Source organism: Polypterus senegalus, chromosome 1 (genome assembly GCF_016835505.1).
Source record: "Polypterus senegalus isolate Bchr_013 chromosome 1, ASM1683550v1, whole genome shotgun sequence".
NCBI classification, from domain to species: Eukaryota; Metazoa; Chordata; class Cladistia; order Polypteriformes; family Polypteridae; genus Polypterus; species Polypterus senegalus.
In genome coordinates, this window is record NC_053154.1 from 163,208,663 (window position 1) to 163,233,653 (window position 24,991).

Genomic DNA, 24,991 nt, shown 5'->3' on the forward strand with positions numbered 1-24,991 from the left:
GTCCACTTTGGCTCAAACAACGAAGGATGGTGCGATCTGACACTGATGTTCCTTGAGCTTGAAGTTCACCTTGGATCTCTTTAGAAGTTTTTCTGGGCTCTTTTGTTACCATTCGTATTATCCGTCTCTTTGATTTGTCATCAATTTTCCTCCTGCGCCACGTCCAGGGAGGTTGGCTACAGTCCCATGGATCTTAAATTTCTGAATAATATGTGCAACTGTAGTCACAGGAACATCAAGCTGCTTCGAGATGGTCTTATAGCCTTTACCTTTGACATGCTTGTCTATAATTTTCTTTCTAATCTCTTTCCTTCGCTTGCTCTGATCCATGTTGAGTGTGGTACACACAATGTCACCAAACAACACAGTGACTACCTGGAACCCTATATATAGGTCCTCTGACTGATTACAAGATTGTAGACACCTGTGATGCTAATTAGTGGACACACCTTGGATTAACATGTCCCTTTGGTCACATTATTTTCAGCCTTTTCTAGGGGTACCATCATTTTTGTCCAGGCCTGTTTCAAGAGTTTTTTTTTTTTTATTAATTCTGTTGAAGCATGATTGAAAAGCAATGTCTGACTTTTATTAGTTAAATTTCATAGAATGTTTATTTATTATTACTTTTGTCAGATTAAAGTTATTTCTGTGACCATTTTGAATTTTTCTTCCATTGACTGAAGGGTACCAACAATTTTGTCCACGTGTGTAAATATACTGTTATGTACACTGCACTGTAGTAACACAAACAATGAGTGTAAAAAAAATGCTTACCTTTATTCCTTCTCATGTCTCAATTGTTTTTAAGTTTTTATGGGAGTGAGTGTTGTAAACTCGAAACGTTGTAACCCGAGGACCCCCTGTAGTTACTTCCTGAATTGTTAAATGTGTATATAAACAGTAAATCCGAAGACTTATGTGAGAGATGGACAGTACTGTGGGAATTACGACTTTCCTGTTGACATTCAATGTGGGGTTTTCAGAAGTAACCAAATATTTTTTAACAAAAACTGCATGTATTTTGCATATTTTGACCATATGAATAGATGAAGGACATGTGGATTATGTGACACAAGTTATGTGATAATTTTTTTCTAATGGATGTTTTCACATCATTTGCTGTGGTCTAGAACCACCACAGATTTTAAAACTTCAATATGTAATCTGTCCACAAAGCAAGAGTTTAATAAATTTGAATGCCTATCAGTACAAAGTACATGGGACAAGAAACATACATTTTCGGGGGGAGTATTCCTTTAGAGGCTTCCTTGTATTCAAGACAATTTCATACAAAAGCAGAAGGAATGAGAAAACTATAAGATTTACTTAGTGAAGGAGTAAGAAAATTAGAAAGAAAATTTTTGAAGAAAAGGTAACTCTAAGTAGGGACACCACAATACCATAATTCTGTATTTGATACAAATACCAGTTAAATTTAATGATGCTTGATACCACGTCAAAAAGAGTAATGACATTAATTTAATTAAAAGTATCTTCATTAGTCAAGAGAACAATATTGTGCCATTGTATGTAATAAAATCTAAAATACAGAAATATGAACAGTATCAGCAGCCTTAAAATTTTGGTATATTTTTCAAGTAGCTATCCAACTATCGCTTAAGTAAACTAGCACTGGCATTCATAAATATCAAAATACAATGCAGGGCTTAAACTTTGTTTATGACAGACATTGGGATTCCCTATTGTGTAACAACACAGATGGTTGACTTAATGAATTCAAAGATTATTCTAAATATTTTCATCAACTGTTTAAAACCATTTCTCTAACAGCATGCATTTACAATCTTCACTCTGTTAGTTTGTAATATTTGCTATTGTAGGATTTATAGATGATTTGGTACTATTTGCAAAGTGAAGCAAAATTAAAGGAGAAGCTTACCTAGTGGATGCACTGCCTTGAACAAAGAGGCTTCAAAGTTAACAAAGCTAAAACTAAAAATAATGTGTGACAAGGTCTCTAAAAGACAAGGTACTGGTCCAATACATTGCAAATATCCCTAAGGGGTTTGTAGAGAGGTGTTAGTGTGAACTATTTTTTTATACACCGGTTTTGATTTGTGGATCCATAGGCAATGTAGTGGTGTCAGAGGGTCTTTTGGAAAGTTGAAGGTGCCATTTGTATGCAAGAGATGCTTAGGCCAATGAAGTGACAAAACAGCTTTTACATTTCTTGAGGTCAAACGTCATAGGCTTAGAACGTGGCGATTTGTGCTATCTTGGAGATGAGGCGAGTGCTGAAGGAGATTGCTCCAATGCTGTTGCCAGCCACCAGAGTAAGAAGTGCATGAAATAAGTCTAGTAATCTTTCTGGCATTATTTTAGGCGTTTCCTTGCACACGAAGGGTATTGTGTAAAAGTGCTGTGTTAGACCTGCTCAAGTGTATGCACGTGAGATGTGGGCTATGAAAGTTGGAGAAATAAGCACAATTCCGCATCCTGAGATCAGAATCCTGAGATGGATGGCTGGTGTGTCTTTATGAGAGTGTAGAACTGATGAGGATATTCGTAATACGTTATGTGTTGAAGACGATGCAGAAGTTTGCAATGGAGAAGACTAAGACATTTTATTAATGTGACTGTATTCATGGTGTTTATTGCACAGTAACACTATTATCAGCCTAAAACATAAAAACAGATAAATAAGGTAGTTTGCAATTCTTTGAAAATGTTGTGCTTTGTTCACCAAAGAACATCAGGGATTAAATAAACTGAAAGGAAAATAATTAGTGGCCGTAGTAATAAATATTTAGAAGCTTTCTTATATATTACACACAATAAAGCAACTACCACCGTTACACTTGATCTTTTAGTCCACCTTTAGTTTTGCCCAATTACAGCATTAAGTAAAAATATGAAAGGCATAGGTCTGTGGGCTGCTTCACTGTGTGACACATAGACAGGCTACACCTAAATGCAGAGAAACACATTTGGTGTTGAAAGCAGGCAGATAATAAAGCAGCAGTTGAATTAAGGAACTTTATTAACCAAAACTATTTTAACTTCATCATTTGATTGTCGGGTTAAAGCAATGGTCATTGAAATTTACTAATAGCTGATTTTTTCATAGCACATTATCTTGAATTTTGTAATACCAGTACTTATGAATACATAAGTGGATTATACAAGTGTAACAATACACAACAATAATTATTTCAGTAATTTGCAAGTTAGGTATTTCTAACTTAACTGGTACTAAAAGTGGGCAAGGTGCACTGTTAGGCTATAATTTAGAGATTAATATCCTGTACACAAATTGTCTAGCTGACCATAAGAAAAATAATGTAATAGTAAAAATCATTTGAAAAAAAAATTTGGTACCTGCTACTTTATTCATCAGGTCAGAGAGGCCACAATGCAGGCCTTTGTTTGCTTCTATTTTTTGGCACAAGCCAGACTGCTCACCAGGGTTATCTTCAACTGGGGGCTCAGCAAAGGAACTGTCTTCCATATCACACATGCTTTCATAAAAACCAGGAATCAGAAAGGTGATATTCTGTAAAGATAATGAACAAAATTCACATTTAAATATAAAAACATTAATCCAGCTTTTGTTATGTTGTTGAAGAGGATAACAAGTCAAACCACTATAAAGTCTAAAAGCAATTACACAGAATGAGAAAATAATCAACATATACCTCTAAAACTGCTGCAACAGCTGCAGTACCAGCAAAAAGTCGGTTTGGGTGCAGTGTGCTAAAAGTTGGAATGCGACGTCAGAGTCTCTGGTTACTATCTACATGTGACAAAGTCGCTATGCGGATCCTATGGGATTGGTGTATGTGCTTCGATGTTTGATGAATAGTTTGATGGGGTGAAGCAAAATGCCGACATACAAATGAATTTGTAGTGCTTTTATATTCGATCGTGGCATATTCCCGATCGTAATGACATGATACATTTTAAAAGTCTCATATATTATCTTTTGTGCCGTTTTTTTTTCTGGGGCATCCTCCTGACCTGACAGCAACAGCAAACAGCAATAGATCACCATACATAACACATTACATGTATGATATTCCAACTCTCTGCACATTTAGAATCCTTACATTTATACATGATATCACTTTCATGATGAAATGCACTGTGTAGTGGTGTACGCTACTATAAGATTTGGTATCGATCCGATACCAAGTAAATACAGGGCCAGTATCGCCGATACTAATACTTTTTAATAATTAAGGTGGATGCATCATCAAATTGCTAAAGCTGAATTAATTTTCATTAACTTCAAATGTTTTGTGATTTTTTTTATTAATTAGTTAAAACCCAGGACAGAATTTGGGCAAAGTAAATAAATACTTTATTATAAAACACAAGTAACACAAAATGTCTTTTTCTTAAATAAAGTACACAAAATTAGAACCGCCTTTGAAAATCGAATTAGTGGGAATACAATGAAGAAAGTACAATAAAAAATACAATAAAGTGTAAACACGTTCAAAGAAATATCCCCCCACCCCGCTATGCATAACAGATTAAAGGTTTTTGTTCAGGAACAGTATCATGTTCACATTTTTTGATTTTATTGCACTTCGCCTAGTACTTAGTAACTGTCCTGCCTTTGAAAAAATCCTCACAGCTGGCACTGAGGTTGCAGCTACTCCCAGGTGCTTCTTGGCAAGTTTGCTCAAAGAGGGGAATGTTGATGAATTTTTTTTCCACCAACGTAGTTGATCCTGATCACGAGGAATTGGCCTCTCTTCTGAGTACCTGCGCATTTCAATTGGGATATCAGTGCCAGTTGTCCGATGCTGCTGAGATGCAAGGACTTCAGCGTTGAATTCTGTCCATATCCCACCTTTTGCTGCAAGTGGGGATGCAGCAGACCCTGCAGATGAGCTTGAAGTAGTTGCAGCAGCTGGGGCAGAGCTGGCAGCAAAGCTTGAGCTTGGTGCAGATGATGAAGTTGCGGAGGTCTGAATCACTGACTGCATTTCGGTGACAAGTCGAGCTTTTACAGGCTCAACATTTGCAGAGTCACGGAATCCCAGGTTTTTAAATCTAATGTCCAGGTAGGTGCTGACAGCAACACCATAAAATGTTTCAATAGCCTTGAAGCGACGGTGACACTACACTGACAGCTCAGCAGCTAGCTTGCTACCTTTGTGCTCAGAGGTTGCAGTGGTTCTGTGAAGCAGCGACACCAGTGGAATCACCTTTGAAAGTGAAACATGCCTGGTTGCTTCCACAAATGGTCTCAGTGCATTGACGGAGAGAGTGACAACAGACCATTCTTCCTCACTTAAGTAAAGTGAGCTCTTTCCAAGTAGACGGAGGACTATGACAACTGCCTCCTTTTGCTCAGACAGTCTCTCCCACATGTAGAATACAGAGTTCCACTTTGTCTCAACTGCTTGAATTAGTTTGTGTTCAGGGAACTTCTGCTGCTTCTGAATTTCAATGAGGTTGTCTGCAACTTTAGTGCCGTGGTGAAAGAAAGCAACAATAGCAATGTTTTTTTGCTGAATCTCAAGCAAGCCAGGGTGAGCCTTGAAAGAGTCTTCCGCCATCCATCCATTATCCAACCTGCTATATCCTAACTACTGGGTCACGGGGGTCTACTGGAGCCAATCCTTCACCACCAAATTCAAAAAGTATGTGCAAAACATGGGTAGTGTGTCCAATCTGCTTTGTGCACAGCAGCAACCATGTTGGCATTATTATCAGTTACAAAAGCCAGAATCTTGTCTGTTATGCCCCACCACTATAACCTACCTGGATATTCTCTGTCAAATTGAAAGGCCTCTGCCAATGTCCGCTGCCTCGGGGTTGGGGGCCTGCTTCTGTCGGGCAAGGTTGTGTTGGATTTATCACCTCCTCGCTCCATTTCTGTAGCTCTGCATTTACTTTTGAATGATTTCTCACATGCTTATATAAATTAGTTGTATTACCACTGTATTTGACAGCCTTTTTACAAATAATACAACTTTCCGTTGATTGATCTTCAACTTGAAAATAAAGCCACACACCACTCCTCTTTCTCTCTGCCGTAATTGCTTACTCTCCTTATTGTGTGTATGTGCATGCAAGTGAGCCTGTTTGCTTGCCTGGCGCCGCTGAGTCACGTGACGGTACATCATCAAAACACAAGAGAGAGGAGCAGCAAAGCCTGCTCTGCGCTGTGACAGCCGAGAGAGCAGCAGCGTTTACACAGACAGCCGTAGTGCATTCAAGAGAGAAACTGAAACTAAAGTATCGATGGTATTGATCAATATCAATACCAACATTATTATCGATACTTGGATTGATCTGTTCACCACTAATTGAAGTATTTATGTTACATTTTACAGATAAATCAGAAATTTCGTTTAATTAATGCGCACTGTTAATAATTACACACATGGGTGTGACACGGTGGCAGAGCGTTAGCGCTGCTGTCTTGCAGGGAGTCACGTCGCGGATATTCCCTGCCTGGAGTTTACATGTTTTCCTGCTGGGTTTCCACCGTGTACTCCAGGTTCCTTCCAAAGATATGCAGATTTGGTGCCACTAAAATGACGCCAGCATGTATGTGTGTGCTTGTATTCACCTTGCGATGAGCTGATGCCTCGTCCAGGGATTGTTTCTGCCTCGTGCCCAATGCTAGTTGAAATGGACAAATCCCTGGACTGATGGATTTAATCATTAAACATCCTTTTCAGAGATATTGCGGTAAGGTGTCATCAGAATTTAATGGGTGTTCCAGGCATTTCACAACACAGCGAAGCCGAACCTGTTCTCACCGTGATAATATCTTACACTGCCATCTGGCAGATTCCTCCAGATTTACGTAAAGTATGTGTGCAAGTATAAACAGTACAGCGCTTGCGTAGCAGGAGCGTCTGCTGCAACATGCGTCGCGTGAAGTATAAACCCGGCTTTAGGGAGAAACATTGCATGTATGAGTGGATGCTAATCAAAACTGAAGATATTATAGTGTCTTGCCAAAGTGGGAAACCCACTGGCCCAAACAGGTTGTCAATGGAATTTTATGAAAAAAATAATCTTAATAATGCCAGTTGTGTTAAACAAACTAAATATGATTAACCTGCTAACTATTCAACAGGCTGCCTTTCCAAAGAGAAAAAAAAACTTTATAGAGTATCCATCCTACAGATATATCTCATTTCTAAATAATCATATTAATATCCTGACAGAAGTTTATAGGGTCATTATGGGAACATTATTGTCACATGCACAGAGTACAGTGAAATTCTTACTTGCATGTGATAATCAATATGCAAAAAATAACAGAGAATGTGCACCCTGCTCTGATATCACAAGATCAAATTGGATCTGTGAAAATGTGGATATCCAACATCAAAAACTTCAGTTGCTTTATGTTGTATACAATTCTTCTGAACACATCTGAACTTCCTGATGTCCTAATATTTGTAGGTACAAAAAAGGGCTTTTGATGGAGCAAAATGGGAATGTCTTTTACAGTACTATGCAAATTTTGGTTTGGATCTAGTACTAATGCTTCGATAAGCTTCTGTAGAACAGAAGCCTCACTTTGTCTAAACTATACATTCATATTAGAATGATGGTCTGGTTACCACTTCCAATGCCTTTTGCATTTGTTATCAAATCTTGGTTATCAATCTTCTGCAACAATAAGACAAAGGGAATCATAAGGGAGGAAATAGAGCAAAATGCACCCCTCTGTGAACATAGAACAATTTAATAAGAATGGAGCATTCAGCCCAACAAAGCTTTGTCTAATTTTTATAAGATAACATCAAGTTACACTATACCACATGCTGTTAACAAAATAACCCAAGTACATGAGTTTGTGTGATTTCTCATATCTGCTTCAATCCTACTCCTATTTCTGGCACAAAAGTTAAAGCACATGTAAAAATGAATTAACTTGTACCTTTCCTTGAAGTTCTGTTGTTTCATATCCAAAAAGCATCAGTGAGAAGTTATTGTTGATACTCTGTATGGTACCATCTGGCAGGAGAATTACAAGCCCACTAATTGTGCTAAACACCCATACTGTCCCACAATAAATCACCTCTGGACAAGACTGTGTTTGAGTCCATTTATCTCCTTCGTGTTCTATTTAAAAAAACAAAACAAACAAAAAAAAGCATCAATGAAATTCAGCTTTCAGAATTGATGCAAACAGAAAGATATATGTGAACCTTAAGGCCATTCAAAATGTACAGATAGACACTTTACAATCAGATTTGATTACAGATGACAATTAATAAATTATTTTTCAAATTGTTTATATAATAAAAAGAACTCTAAGGAATACTACAAGATTCACAATGTCTTCTATGAGACACATCAATGCAGTTCAGGTAAGTGATGTTGCCTATGGCATTTTATTGGCAGGCTATACAAATGCAAAGTACATTTATTGCCATAAAAATTCAGTTGAATGGAATTTGTAATATTTATTAACTTCACAAGATCAAAATTAAACAGTAATAACCCATAAGCAGCTAATCAAACACAATTCAAATAATTGTCAGATTATTGCAGATAACTTGTAATGCCAAGACACGGAGTTCATGCACTTTTTAGTTTGTAAATAAGTGCCTCAATTAAATCCTATGATCCTGTTCTTAGGAAAGTGAATGGAGGATCAGGCATTAATGAGTGCTCACTGCTCATATTTATGGTTAGAAGTGTGCCTAAATGAATATGAATGTATAGCTTGCTAATCCTAAGTGTACACAAAGATTTTACTTCTTACGTAAGTATGTATGTATGTATGTATGTAAGGACCCTCCTAATCAATCAGGTTTTCGACGAGTCACTGACCACAGTGCGTTAGCCAGCCTAGCCTGGTCGGCTAACACCCATGCTAAATGCGATAACGCCGCTGTTAAATTCATCTGTTGAACATCCGCTCACTCACGAGCAAGAGGCCACTGATGTACGATCTCCTCACTGATCGTACGTTTGAATTTTTCTGTCTAACCGAGACATGGCAATAACCCCATGACTTTTCTCAACTTAACAAATCCACTCCCCCGGGGTTTGTTTACATCTCTCCGCCCTGTGGCTCTGGTTGTGGTGGAGGTCTCGCGTTAATGTATTGTGAGAAATGGAAAGTCTTGCCGTTGTCTGTTCCTGATTTCAGTTCTTTTGAATCTCTTGTATGTCAATTAAATGGACCTATTCCTACTATTATTGCAACTGTTTACCGGCCCCCTAAACCAAATAATGACTCTCTGAACGACTTTGCTGTTTTCCTTACACACTTATCTACTGTTTCATCAAACATAATACTTCTCTGGGATTTCAATATAAATATGGATAATATCGATGTCTTTATTACTAGAGACTTTACATCCTGCCTTGAGAGTTTTGGATTCCAGCAGCATACTGATGTTCCCACTCATTCCAAAGGACATATCTTGGACTTGATTTGCTGTTCTGGAGTTACCCCACTTGATTGTACTGCGGATGAACTCCCCATAACTCATCACTTTCTTATTTCATTCAATGTTAATCTTGCACTTTCCAACACTAAGCTTTCCTGTCTCATGTCTTTCCGTAATATTAAGACTATTAACTTAGACTCTCTTTCCTCTAGTATTGATTCCCTTATGGACATTGATAATTTATCCACTCCTAAAGAACTGGTCTCACACTAGAACACTGGACTTAATGGTATTCTTAACTCTGTCGCTCCATTAAAAACTAGATCTGTTTCTTTCTCCTTTTCTGCTCCCTGGTTCACACCTGAACTTCGGCTTTTGATAGCCAATGGCCAGCAACTTGAACAGTTATATAAAAAACTGGACTCTTCGCTCACAAAGAGATTTACAAAATACATATACTTTATTACAAGGACTGCATTGTCCAAACTAAATCTAACTATTATACTCTCATTATTTCATCCAATGAAGGAAGCACCAAGTCATTGTTTTCACTACTTAACAATATCACACAACCCCCGGATTCTTTACCTTCTCACCTTTACTCAACTGAATTCTGCAATTCTCTTATGTCCTTTTTTAATGAAAAAATCCAGAAGATTCATCAGTCTGTCTTTACAGATTCCTCCAGTATTTCATTTGAATTTCACCTACCAACTCACTCATTCTCCTCTTTTCAGCTTCCTACTTTCTCAGAAATCTCAGATCTTGTCTGTAATTCAAAGCCATCCACCTATCAACTGGACCCCCACCCTACAGTTCTAGTCAAAGCCTGCCTCCCCTCTCTGGTCTCCCTTATCTCTGCTATAATCCACTCTTCTCTCACTACTGGTACTGTTCTTTCATCTTTTAAAACTGCTGCAATAACCCCAATACTGAAAAAACCTAATGCCGATTCAACTAATTTCAGTAATTTACCTCCTATTTCTAATCTACCCTTCATTTCCAAAATTCTTGAAAAAATAGTGGCTATTCAACTTCGTTCACATTTATCTCAAAATAATCTGTATGAACAGTTCCAGTCTGGTTTTCGTCCCCTCCACAGTACAGAAACGGTGCTTATAAAAATTACTAATGACCTCCTTATGGCAGCTGATTCTGGTTTAATTACTATTCTCATCCTCCTTGATCTGAGTGCAGCCTTTAACACTATTTGTCACACTACTCTTCTCATTAGATTATCTTCGATTGGCATTACCCACACTCCACTAGATTGGTTCAGATCCTACCTCTCAGGCTGCACTCAGTTTGTTCATCTTAAAACTTTCACATCCCAACCCACCGCTGTTACTTCAGGTGTGCCCCAGGGCTCTGTCCTGGGGCCCCTCCTTTTCATTATTTACCTCCTTCCCCTTGGCAATATCTTTCGTAAATATAACATTAGCTTCCACTGTTATGATGATAACACCCAGCTCTATCTCACTAGCAAACCTACTGCTTCCTTTCCACCCTTCTCACTTACTGATTGCATAGCAGAAATCAAATCCTGGTTTTCTTCAAATTTTCTTAAATTAAATAGTGACAAAACTGAGGTTCTCTTCATTGGTACAAAATCAACATTATCCAAAACTGATCATTTTTCATTTGTTATTGATAATTCCTCAGTCTCCCCTTCCCCACAGGTTAAGAGTCTGGGTGTCCTTGACATTACTTTTTCCTTTCAGTCCCACATTAATAACATCTACCAGTCTGCATATTTAAACTTGCATAACATTAATCATATTCGCCCCTCCCTCACTCCCCACACCAACTGCTATCTTTCTTTATAGCCTTGCCACTTCTCATCTGGATTATTGCAATTCCCTTTTCTTTGGTCTTTCTTGCAAATCTCTTTATAAGCTTCAACTGGTCCAGAATTCAGCTGCCCACATCATTACCTGAACCCCTTCTATTTACCATATCACTCCCGTTTTGCAGCAGCTTCATTGGCTTCCAGTTCAGTTCCGAATTCAATTCAAAATTCTCCTACTAACTTTTAAGGCTATCCACAACCTTGCCCCTCCATATCTGTCTGACCTCCTCCATGTTGCCATTCCCTCCCGCACCCTTAGATCCTCTTCCTCCATCCACTTGACTGTCCCCTTCGTCCGTCTTACCACTATGGGGAGCAGAGCATTCAGTTGCTCTGCTCCCCAGCTCTGGAACTCACTACCACCTGAGCTTAGAAATATTGAATCATTTTCACTTTTTAAATCAAAACTTAAAACTCATTTGTTTAAGACTGCTTTTCTCTTTGATTACAATTGCTCTGTCCGATTTTAACTATTGTATTTTACTTTTGTTTATAATCTGTGTTTTGTCTATTGTTCGGTGTCCTTGAGTGTTTAGAAAGGCGCCTACAAATAAATAAAATGTATTATTATATGTATGCATTATTCAGATACTAATTACTTTCTGCATGCTAGCTTACTACTGCTTGGTGTGCTTCATTTACATTACATCTTACCTTAAAGTATGTATTTCTGAGCATTAGATCAACTTAGCTGCTGCTGGAAATGAGCGCAACTCACAAAAGTCAAATCAGTATTTGATAGTAATCACAACACAACAACAAATTCTGGAACAAGCAATACTTTTTCCGTAATAAAAACCCTAGTATTTCTCAGCAGAAAATAAGCATTTCTTTATTAGGTTAGATTATTTATAAAAGCAGAAAGTGCTGTACAAAAAAGCATTAAAATAAACACAACACATTTATGCAAAAGCAGATTAATAAAACAACCAATTCTAACATCCACCACAATCCCATCATAAACAACGAAAGACAGAAGAAAATAAGTAGGTCTTAAGCTGACTTTTTATGAATGATTGATTAGTCATTTGCATTTCCATTTCATTTTCCACTTTTTTTAAATGTAATGCATTTAATAATGCAGGTAAATTTGATTACTTGCTTCGCAGATTAATATTATCATTTCCACTTAGGCAGTGCTACATAGTGTGATTGTTTATTTGTTAATGATTTTGCATAAAAGGTTATATCATTTTCATGCAAACACCACTGCAAGAGAAATGAGTAGAAAAGTCAAAGGTTTTACTCAGAACATAGTTTATCAAGAAGTATTTGGTTAATGGCCATGCAGAGAGAGGTCAAATGCTTCCTGCCCTGGGTAATTCTTTGCAGTAAGCTAAGGCATCTGCAATACATGATTCTAGAATTAGCATGAATTTTGGTTCAGGCTTAACCAGTGTAATATAGTGTAAAAAAATCATGTATGTTGTTTTTGTTTACCATGCCCAAATGCCATACATAAGATGACGGGATCTATCATTTACAGAATAATGCTCTACAAAAGCTGGCTTTGCTTGGGCTGAACAAATGTGATCAAAAAGTGTGATAATGATATTCTAATATTTTGCTGATCACACAGACAGACAGCATGAGACTACCTTCCAAATCAAATCCACTTAAATGTTCAAGAGTTTTGAGTGTAAAGAAATATGGAATCCGTGTAACTTCAAAAATAAAGCATGACAGGGCAAAGCTTTTATTTTATAAATTAAACATACACCTAAAATAAGACAAAAGGCTAAAAAAAAAAAGCATAAACAGACAATCTTGAAATTTTTTGAATAGAAAACAACTAATGAATTTAATATTAAATGTTTTCTCACCATCTATGGCAGAGTCTATCAGAACAGTTTTCGGGCTGCTACAGAGGTATTTTTTTTCAATAGGTTCTGGGTCTTCTAACAAACAAGGTACTTTATGGTTTACTTTTTCAGGCTCAAGAATGCTAGAAAAATCTTTGGTTTCCTCATACTCAGAAGCAATGTTAAGCTTGATGCTGAGAGGGAATGTGGTACCATCTCGTGATCTGCCAGTAGCTCTTTGGATTCGTAAGGACTAAAAAGCGAAAAAAATTACAAATAAGCAAATAACTCACATACATTTAATACATGCATATTAATGAATCAGATTTTTGATGGTCATGATTAAATCCACAAAATAGTAAATCGTATACTTTCAAAATGCATAATTTATACTAACCTTTGGCACTTTTAGGCATGGAGGAGGAATCTGAAGGGAAGGAATCAAGTCTGTGACAAACACGCCAGTTAACTCCTCTGGGCTTACATAGCCATGAAGGTGTGCAAAGGTATCATCACAAGATAGGATTCTACCCTGGAAAAACACAGGAAAAAAAAAAAAAGTGAACTGGGATTTTCAGAGTCAACTGTCACATAGCCAGGTTCTTAAACTTACTCTCTTAGCCATTACAGCAGCAATGTCAGCTCCTGGTTACAGAAAACAAAAAAAACTTATGACTTTACACATTAGTGCTTTTAGACAATAAACTTGAAAGTGGTTTAAATTCCAGGATTTTTTGTATACATATTGCATTAAACAACCAGTATTTTATATCATGAAAATATATAATAGCAATATAGCAATATAAAATGAAACCAAAGCTTATGGAGAATGCATCTCTGTCTTGTTTCACCATTGCTCAGTCTAATATTTAACCTCAAAAATATATACCCTGTACAGAGGTTTCAAACTTTATGTACAGATAAAAATTAGAACACTTTTTACTATTAACTTACATTTTCCTTGAACGAGACAGAGGCTGAAACTCTCTCCACAGGCTCCATAACTACCACACACCTCTTTCCTTCATTGGTCAGTTTGTGTACCCACACAGATACAGGAATATCAACACCAGCAGAAGTAACTGCATCAACCTGTATGGAATAAGAAAAAACAGAAAAAAAAGTTGTTGGTAAGATATTTCTAACCCATAGACAATACTCCTATGTTTACTGTATGATAGAAGCCATAATAAATATAAATGCAAATAAAGTGATCCTGCTAGATATGGTACACTTTTATTCATCAATTAGATTAAAGAGTCCATGTTTTAAAGTTGGAGCCAATGTTGCAAAACACACAATCCTTTAATCAAACGAGTACATATATACATTTTACTAAGAGAGTAAATTGGAAAGAATACTACAATAACCACTGTGCATTTTCAGTTACATTTTTATTTGGGTTTATATGAAAGGAAGGTACATATTAACATTATCATTAAAATGTCAACTTATTTTAGATTTTATTTCAGTTCTCCAGATCTACATAAATTTTGTCTTCCCTCCTACTTTTGATTTTTACACAACAGTTTATTCTAATAACTATCCTTTCAGAACATAAACAGCTGATATATTCCTAGGTCTTCATTTCACTTTACTTTGCCATATATCTCATGGTAGTTATTAAGTTGTGTTATGCAACTGATTTATTTCCCCAACTACTTGATGGACATTACTTCATGCTAAGCTTATGTAAATAAATCAAAAAGCTGCATTTATAAAAACACAGTACAAAAAATGCATTACATATACAATGCACTGCCACACTCCAGCTATAAAAACAAGCTTATCATAAATTTATTATGCAGGGAAATTTTTTTTTCACCCAAACAAAAAGTCAAGGGAAAAACCACATGATGGGAGAAAGGGGGTGTATGAAATTCTATAAACTCTCTCTGACAAAATATACTTGAAATATAATAAAATGTAAATAAGCAAGCATTTTTATGACACTATAATAATAAAAAAGCAACATTCCTGCCCATTTCGCAACTGGTGGTAGCAGTATAAACTTTTATTAAATAATGCAGATTCAAAATAGGTTTTTAATTATTTAACAAACATTAATAGTTTTAGACATCTTTAAGGATATTCTTCCTGAAATATGTAAATAGCCAAGATATTTAGCATTATCAGCTATCATTACTTCACTCTTTGGTTTGTATCTTAATTTTTGGTAAATGATTTTCTTTTATATTTTGGTGTGCAAAAAAAAAGGAATTACTTTTATTTTAGAAAATTAACTAGCATTGCTTTTAATTGGGAAGCACAGTTGTAAGTGATGCTGTCTAAAGTGTGAAACTTGCACTTTATCTCATCAATTACTGTGCAAGTAAAAACTTAATTTATGGTTAATTACAAGAAATCACTATTCAAGTGATGTTGATTCTTTTAATTGTATTTATAATCTGTATCCAAATGTTTTTAGAATTATTAATAATATACCTTTACTTTTTAGATTTGTCTCCCCTAAGAGCACATCATCTGTTTTATTCTAGGTTGTTTCAGGCTAATTCCACATGGGTTACTGGAGACATTAAAAAGAATCTGTATCTCTGGTTTGAGACAGAGCTTGCAACTTTTACAAAGGGCTTGTTTCTGTCACTCCAGGACAATAAATAAGCAATAGCTAGAACAAAACTTTTTTGGAAACTTATTTTATCAAGTAGGTAGCAATTAAGATTTATTATTTTAAAATAATAATATGCTCAATTAAGGTTATACTTCTAAACAGAAAAGTTTCTCTAAACAATTTATTACATTTTTAAAAGAACATTTTAAATTTGATTTAAGCATTCTAAAATTGTACATCAAGCTATTATCATCTATACTAATAAATGGCAAAGCCCTCACTGACTCACTCACTCATCACTAATTCTCCAACTTCCCGTGTAGGTAGAAGGCGGAAATCTGGCAGGCTTATTCCTTACAGCTTACTTACAAAAGTTAAGCAGGTTTCATTTCGAAATTCTACACGTAACGGTCATAACGGTCGATAACGTCCACCATGTTGAACTTTCTTTTTTTTTTTTTTTTTTTATTTATTAATTTTATTACAATCAATACATAGCAATCAAGTTTTACAAAAAAAGAATTATGCTAAGAACAGATCGATCCCCACCCCTGAGAGAGAGAGCGCAAGCCAAACGGTGTAAAATTTAAGGCTTGAAAAAATACCTAAATCAACAAATTCTCTGTGCTTTACAAAATCATTTCAAAATATTACTGATTAGATCCTGCCATGTTTTGAAAAAAGTCTGCACAGATCCTCTAACTGAGTATTTGATTTTTTCCAATTTTAAATAATATAACACATCAGTTTCCCACTGACTTAAAAGAGGAGAGTTTGGGTTCTTCCAGTTTATCAGAATAAGTCTGCGTGCCAACAGTGTAGTGAATGCAATCACAATTTGTTTGTCTTTCTCCACTTTAAGACCCTCTGGAAGAACCCCAAACACAGCTGTTAATGGGTTAGGAGGGATTGTGAGTCCAAGACTGTCTGAGAGGTAATTAAAAATTTTTGTCCAGAATAATGTTAATTTGGAGCAGGCCCAGAACATGTGACCTAGTGAGGCTGGGGCTTGGCTGCAACGCTCGCAGGTTGGATCATGCCCTGGAAACATTTTGGAGAGTTTTAGTCGAGACAGATGTGCTCGATATATAATTTTGAGTTGTATAATTGTATGCTTTGCATATGGAGCTTGAGTGAATTCTCTGCATTGCTACTTTCCACTCCTTTTCTGATATATTAATTGAGAGGTCATTTTCCCAGTGTCCTCTTGGATCTTTGAAAGGAAGGGATTGTAAAAGGATTTTATATATTGTAGAGATGGAGTCTAACTCCTTGAAATTGAGCAATAATTTTTCCAGCGTGGATGAGGGTGCAAGATGAGGAAAATCTGGAAGGTTCTGTTTAACAAAGTTCCTGATTTGAAGATAGTGAAAGAAATTTGTAGCTGGAATGTTAAATTTGGAATGTAATTGTTCATAGGATGCAAAGACGTTGTCTATATAAAGATCTCTAAGCAAGTTAATTCCAAATTTTTCCAGATATTAAAACTGCATATGTTTGTGAGGGTTGAAAGAGGTGGTTCTTTTGCAGGGTGCCACAGAAAGAAGCTTCTCCGTCTTAAAATGCTTTCTACATTGGTTCCAGATTCTAAGTGAGTGGAGCACAATTGGGTTATTAGTGTATTGCCGATAACGTGTGTTTATTGGAGCACAAAGCAAGGAATACAAAGAAGTACTGCAGGATTTTACTTCTATTGCGGTCCATGCCTGTGTATGTTCTTCTATTTGTGTCCAGGTTCTTATCGACTGTATATTTGCGCCAGTAATAAAACTGGAAGTTAGGTAGAGCCATGCCGCCTTCTGCCTTTTGTCTTTGTAGGGTCGCTCTTTTGATGCGTGGATGTTTAGAATTCCAAATAAATGAGGTTATTGTTGAATCTAATTGCTTAAAGAACGATTTATTAATGTATATTGGTATGTTTTGAAATAAAAAGGAGCTTAGGAAGAATATTCATCTTAACAGTGTTAATTCTTCCAGCTAGTGTGAGATGAAGGGTTGACCATCTATGCAAGTCTTGTTTAATTTTTTCCATGCAGACGACGAAATTTTGTTGATAAAGAGCTTTATGTTTACTTGTGATGTTTACCCCGAGGTATTTAAACTGTTCTGCAATGATAAAAGGAAGGGTGTCTAATCTAATATTATATGCTTGAGAATTCACCGGAAAGAGTACACTTTTATTCAGATTAATTCTGAGACCAGAGAGCTTTTGAAATTCTGTGAGTGCTGCTAAGACTGCAGGCACAGAATTTTCTGGGTCCGATATATACAGTACCATGTCATCTGCATATAATGAGATTTTCTGTTCCAGTCCTTCTCTGCTAATCCCCTTTATCTGATCAGTATTTCGACAATGTATTGCCAGTGGTTCAATGGCAATTGCAAACAGCAGTGGTGACAAAGGGCATCCTTGTCTTGTGCCACGCTCTAGTTTAAAGTAGTCTGAGCAAATGTTATTGATGCAAACTGAAGCTTCTGGGTTAGTATACAGTAATTTAATCCATGCACAAATGTTGGGCCAAACCCAAACTTCTCCAAAATAGTAAAAGGTATTTCCATTCAATCATGTCGAATGCTTTTTCTGCATCCAATGATAATAATATTTCTGGGGTGTTTGATTTAGTTGGTGAGTATATTACATTAAACAGGCGTCAAGATTTGAAGATAAGTGTCGGCCCCTAATAAATCCAGTTTGGTCTTGTGATATTACTGAGGGAGCACTTTCTCCATCCTTCTAGCTATGATTTTAGAGAGTATTTTAACGTCGTTATTCAGAAGTGAAATTGGTCTGTATGATGCACATTGTAATAAGTCCTTATTTTGTTTTGGAAAGACAGTGATTAGTGCTTGGCGAAAGGTTTGTGGAAGAGATTGGTTATCTCTGGCTTCTGTAAATGTTGCTAATAGGAGGGAGCTAGCTGAGCGGAGAATTTCTTGTAAAACTCTGCAGGGTAGCCGTCAGGGCCTGCTGCTTTTCCACCTTGGAGTGACTTTATAGCATCCAGTAATTCTGATAATGACAGAGGTTTATCGAGTTCCTCCACACTAAAAGCGTCAATTTGTGGTATCTGTAATTTATCCAGAAATGCATTAGATTGTATATTGTCTTCTTTAAACTCAGTAGTATATAGGGATTTATAGTAGTCTCTAAAAGTGTACATTATATTTTTGTGTTCGATGATTTTATCTCCGTTCGTGTTAGTAATTACCGAGATTGCGTATGCGTACATCTTGCTTGTGAATTTGTTGCGCTAAAAGCTTATTAGCTTTCTCCATGTTCATAATAATGATGTCTGGATTTGTAAATTAGTTGTTCGGTTTCTTTAGTTGTCAAGAGGTTTAATTCTGAATGTAGAGCCTGCCTCCTCTTATGTAGAGTCTCGCTTGGTAGTCTGGCATGTTCTTCATCTATTTTAGTAATTTCGCTTTTATCTCTGCTACTTTCTTCGCTCGGATTTATTTCTGTGGGAAAGATATGAGATAATCTGTCCTCTTAAGAAGGCCTTAAGAGTTTCCCAGAGTATTCCTGCAGAGATCTCAGGGGATGTATTTGTCTCTAGAAAGAATTCAATTTGTTTGGATATAAATTCAGTACAATTCTCGTCAGCTAATAGAAGGGATTGACGCCATCTGCGGGTGAGTGTATGGGGCTTAGTAATTTCAGCTCCAAGATCATCGGAGCATGGTCTGAAATAACAATAGCATCGTATTTACAAGATTTAATCTTAGGCAAGAAGTTATTATCTATAAAGAAGTAATCAATCCTTGAGTAGCAATGATGTACTGGTGAGTAGAAAGAATATGTTCTTGAATTTGGGTTTAAAACCTCCAGGGATCTGATAAGTTGTGATCAGTTATAAACTTTGTAATTATCTTTGCGGTGTTAGTTGCCGTTCCCCCTGTGGAGGAAGTCTTATCTAAAAGTGGATTTAGAACACAATTAAAGTCCCCAGCCATTATAAGTTTATGAGTGTTCAGATTGGGAATGGATGCAAATAAATTTTGTATAAATTCCTTATCATCAACATTAGGTGCATAAACATTTATCAAAATCATTTTACAGTTAGATAAGTCTCCCATGACCATCACATATCTCCCTTCAGGATCCAATACTACATCTGATGCTACAAATGGTACTGTTCTATGTATGAGAATTCCCACCCTCTAGTTTTCTTTGTAAAACTAGAATGGAACATTTGGCCAGTCCAGTCTTTTGCAGCCGGAACTGATCCTTACTTAGTAAGTGGGTTTCCTGTAAAAATACTATTTTAGCATTTAGACCTGTTAGGTGAGAAAGTACTTTTTTCTCTTTAATTCGTGATTCAGGCCTTTAACATTCCAGCTTACGGTTAACTGTCCCATCATGGAGACACTGATTCTGAGTTTTTGGTGTCATATTATAGTCTTAACTGGAAGTGAAATAGTTTAGGTCTTAATTTCCTATTCCCCCAAGAGTTGTTGCCATGCAGCTTATTATTACGTTGATAGTTATAATTATAAAGATTGAGATGATAGATTAGATATAGATCAAGCCTGCTCTCTTTCTCTTCCCCTTAACCCCCACCCTCCCTTTTGCCTCCCCAGGTGAGGCTAAAACCCACTTCATGCAGTCCCAGTCCTCTGACATACCCAGAGACAGAGCACGCCCAAAGCACATCAAGCCCCCATGCAGTGGCGCTTTAAGGTTAAAAGATAGAGATATCTGTTACCAATATAGTCTTTAAAAGAGGAAAAAGAAAAGAATTTTGCACTTATATATATATATATATATATAATCTTCAGCAATTTTAGTGCATTAAGATGATATCCCTAGATAATAAACCCAGGTGATGGTGTTAAAGATGTGTCCAAAACAAGCATAACAAGTCTTAATGCAGTAATAGCAATAACAGCAAACCAAGGGTATGATATTGAACAGTCTCATTTAGGGTACACATGAAATAATTAGAAAAGAAAAAGAGGAGGAAAACGTAATTAAGCACAATAAAACATAAACATTTAGCGCCCTAGTAATACTAAGTAATGATAAGTAATAATTAAGTAATAATATAAGAATATGAGAATATATGCTGATAAAAAACCCGTATTTTAAAAACAAATAGATCAGACAGTAGATTATTAATCCTAGCTTTATCATTTACCGCCATGACTCACAATTATGTATCAGAATAGTCCCGGGATCAGCTTTCTTAATTCATTTTCTGCCTCCTCCTTGCTAGCTTAAAACATAGAAATGACCCTGCCATTCCACTTTCAGTTTTGCGGATACAGGAGGCCGTATTTGACATTGGCTTGCCGTAGCGCTGTTTAATATTATAGAAGGCGTGCTTGATAGCTGTTGCTGGAGAGAAGTCAGGGAAGACGCGAATGTGGCAATTTTCATATATAATATTTTCCTTTTTTCTGAGGAGTTCCATCACCTCTAACTTAAATGATAATCGATAAATTAAATTAAATAATTAAATGATAAATGATGAACTTTCTTATTTATGGCCCCATCTTCACGAAATTTGGTAGGTGGCTTCCCTGCGCTAACCAAAACCAATGTACATACTTATTTCGGTGGTATGACGCCACTGTCGGCCGCCATATTAAACTTTCCAAAGTCACTAATTCTCCAACTTCCCGTGTAGGTAGAAGGCTGAAATTTGGCAGGGTCATTCCTTACAGCTTACTTACAAAAGTTAAGCAGGTTTCATTTCGAAATTCTACGCGTAAAGGTCATAACGGTTAACAACATCTGCCATGTTGAACTTTCTTATTCATGGCCCCATCTTCACGAAATTTAGTAGGCGGCTTCCCTGCACTAACCGAAACCAATGTACGTACTTATTTTGGTGGTATGACGCCACTGTGAGCCGCCATATTGAACTTTCCAACATCACTAGTTCTCCAACTTCCCGTGTAGGTAGAAGGCTGAAATTTGGTACTTATTTCGGTGGTATGATGCCACTGTCGGCCGCCATATTGAACTTATCAATGGTCTTTTGTTACTTATGGGCTCATCTTCAAGAAATTTGGTATGCGGGTTCCCAACGCTAACTTAATCCTACTGACGTACATATATACGTCCATAGCTTGCAGCTCGGTCACCGTGTGAGGTGGCGTTGGGTCCCCATCCCAACGCCTCCCACGTTGTTGGCTGCCTGCCTATATAAGGCCATCCGTTGCTCCAGTCTCTACATTCCTTTCCTTGCTTCGCCACGGGATTCACATCTCCCTGCTGATAACTACAGCCTTTTTATTTAATCCACGGCTTCTCTGCCGTTTTATTGTTCATTTATTATGATTATAGTTATTGTATAGGTATTTTAGACTTTCTTTACATTGTTCAGGTACCCATTTCCTTTATCATTCCAACCATACCCCCATTAACATGTCTATCGAGGTGTTCATCATCGATCAAAGAACTGTCACTAACCGAGTGGTTTCCATGCCCAGAGATGGCACCTGCCTTTTCCATTCTCTTTGTTACATATTGCATGGCCATATCAGGCTCACTCTTGATATCCAAAGGAACATTGTGTCTTATGTACTGAATGACTGGGAGACGTTCAAGGTGTCGACTGATGACGGTACAGGAGATAATTATACTACACAGGAGTACTATAACAGTGAAATGCTTAAGCCCTTCACCTATGCATCTGCATGTGAGTTGATGGCTGCCGCTGAATTGTTCGGATGTCGCTTTCAAGTGTACCGAAATGGCCAAATATTTTACACCTTTCGACAACCGCCAATGCCTTTTAAACATCTTAGGTTGACAGGTGACGATTTCAGTAGTGGACACTTTGATGTTTATGAATGTTGAAACTCTCAAAAGCTGGATGTGAAGTTATCAATGAAACCGGTTGTATACTTACAACGCTTGACAGATGCCGAATGTCTCTTCAACACAAGTCCTACAAATACTGTCGTAACTGAAACAAACCATGAAACTCAAACCGATTATGACAGCAGCAATCCAAGCTGTGAGATTTGAAACAAGATTACTGTTCACATGGCCAACTGTACGTTGCATGCTCAAGAGTAAGCTCAGCGCATAGCTTGGTTATATTGCAACTGGAGGGCCGAACTCAAAATGTGGTATACAAAGAGATCCTTAACAAATAATTATTGGTATATTTTCCCTCAGTTTAAAAAGGTTTAATTTTCTTCTTAATAAAAATTTTAAGGCAGTACTTCGCCACTGTGAAGCGTGGGTATTTTGCTAGTTTAACTTATAAATGTATTCCACTAATTTTTCCCCCCTCACAGTTGGAAGGTCTACAAAATTCCAAATTAACTCAGAAGTCTTGCTTAAGTTCTGTAACGATGTATCTTATAGAAAATAATGCTACTCGTTTATATACAGTTATTAGTTTAATCTTACTTAATAGCAAAACAAAATATAGTGGCAACATTAACAGAGAAATGGTCAAAATTGTTATCTTTCTAAATAAAACTGTATGATAAAATGATGTAAATTTAAAATACATAAAAGGGAAAATGTTTTACCACTTTTCCTGAAACCATCACAAGCTTTCCATTGTTATCCAAGAAGTGTTCACTAATAGCCTCTTCAAGACTCAGATCTGTATTTTGCAGAATGAGAGACAGCTTCTGTCCAATAAAATCCTGGCTTCTGTAGCCAAACAGCTCGCAAGCTCTGTCATTTGCTACAAGAATCTGTCAGGAATCGAAAATAAATATAATTTAAAGTAAACATAGATTGAAATTAGAATTATCCACACATTATTGATAATATTTTCCTGTTATATTAGTATCAAAAGCACTCTAAATATTATGCATACTTTCATGAAAGGGACTACCTGTCCTGATATCTGATAAATAACAAGAGCTTTTCAAGCAAGTTGAAGAAAAGAAATTAACTTTTGGAAAAAAGCCCAAAAATCTATAGGATGAAATACATTTAGCCCAATGCTGTTTCCCACTTTGTACCCAGGGCTATTAAGATAAGTTCCTGACCGATGACCCTGAACTGGATTAAGTGGGTTTGACAATGATGTAATATACACAAGAGCAGATAAAGTAGTAAACAAATATTTTACTTAAAAAAAAAAAAATACACTGAACGAACAATAACTAGGAAGTCTCAAGTAACTTTGACAGAGCCATGCAAGTACAAGTATATGAAACTAAAAGGCTCAAGGTTTAAACACTCGTTTTTCCATTAAAGACAAAACCTGTTTACACAATATTAACCATTTAGCTATCTTAATAGCCAAAGAACTATGTTATATAATTTAATTGCTTTGGAATGCAGTTTAAAATAAAATCAATCTCCAGCAACCTAAACAAGGCTACAATGGCTCTGAAATTTGTACATCTCCTTCAAAGTCAACTTATCACCATGCTGACAAGGTAAGACATTAGGGGGAAAACATGGGGTTATCTAATAATATGGTCAATAGAATAATGATTTTTGGCACATTAACTCCCTTCTTCATTATTCTTACAGTATTCATCCTAATTAATATCTTTGTAAAATATAAAAAGGGAAGGAAAGGCTATTTCTTTATGTTATGTGATCACGGCAACTGAGCAATATCTTAATGAATAAATGAACTTTTGCAGAACAGGAATCAGAATTACCAGTGATTTGAAATGTCCCATCTGTATGCCATAAATTACTCCTCTTAGGGTTTTATTAACTGTAATTATTTTTAAAGTACTGTTATGATAGAGTATCTGTATGAAATACAAAATAAAATCAACCTAGCTACACTGGATGTCTGTGGAAGCAAATTAAATTCTAAATTACTATGAGGCATAAATGATTGAAATGTTTTAATAGTCACAGCATACCAGAATGAAACAAACAATTATGAAATCCAGGACAAGAGCAAATGAAGACTTTAGACTACTACGCACTACAAATGAACTATGTAAATTTAGCAGCATGACACAGTCATATCTCAAATGACCTAAAAACTACCGGTAAGATGCTATATAAATTAAATGTATTCTTTTTCTTTTCACTATTTCATAGGTAATTATGTAATTTTAGAAAATCAGCAAAATTATCCAACAATACTTAACACTAGAATTACCAGAGCCTACGAAAAAACTCGTAATTCCGTCCCACCTTAAACTGCTTCTTAAATCCCTTCACACCTCTCCTCCAGCGCCCTTTGTCTTCTAAATGTGCTGATAAAGAGAAGCCGGCTATTCCATCCCCCACCAATTTAGAACGCACGAACTTCTCTCAACTCATGCCTTGATTGAGTATCTGGGAGTGAAGTGGAGTTTTAGAGCGGAAATAATAGATCGCTGTTTGGAACACACGCATTTCATGTCTGTTCCGTTTCTACAGTAATCTGTGTCAACACATTGTTAAAACAGAAACTTTTTTTATATTCTAGTAGTAGATGACAAAATGTAGGCATAAACTATATAATGTATGAAGCCTGAAGTCCAA

General features: G+C 36.4%; 1 protein-coding gene across 1 annotated transcript in view; it reads right to left on the minus strand.

Annotated features, from left to right (window-relative positions):
* pask (PAS domain containing serine/threonine kinase) overlaps positions 1-24,991 on the minus strand; it is a 94,317-nt gene that overhangs the window by 53,870 nt on the left and 15,456 nt on the right. Inside the window, exons 4-9 of the mRNA XM_039761778.1 lie at positions 23,068-23,238; positions 13,953-14,090; positions 13,396-13,530; positions 13,020-13,251; positions 7,883-8,067; positions 3,343-3,517 (exon numbers count right to left, since the gene is read on the minus strand). Of these exons, the coding sequence (XP_039617712.1) occupies positions 3,343-3,517; positions 7,883-8,067; positions 13,020-13,251; positions 13,396-13,530; positions 13,953-14,090; positions 23,068-23,238 (1,036 nt within the window). The remainder of the gene's footprint in view (positions 1-3,342; positions 3,518-7,882; positions 8,068-13,019; positions 13,252-13,395; positions 13,531-13,952; positions 14,091-23,067; positions 23,239-24,991) is intronic.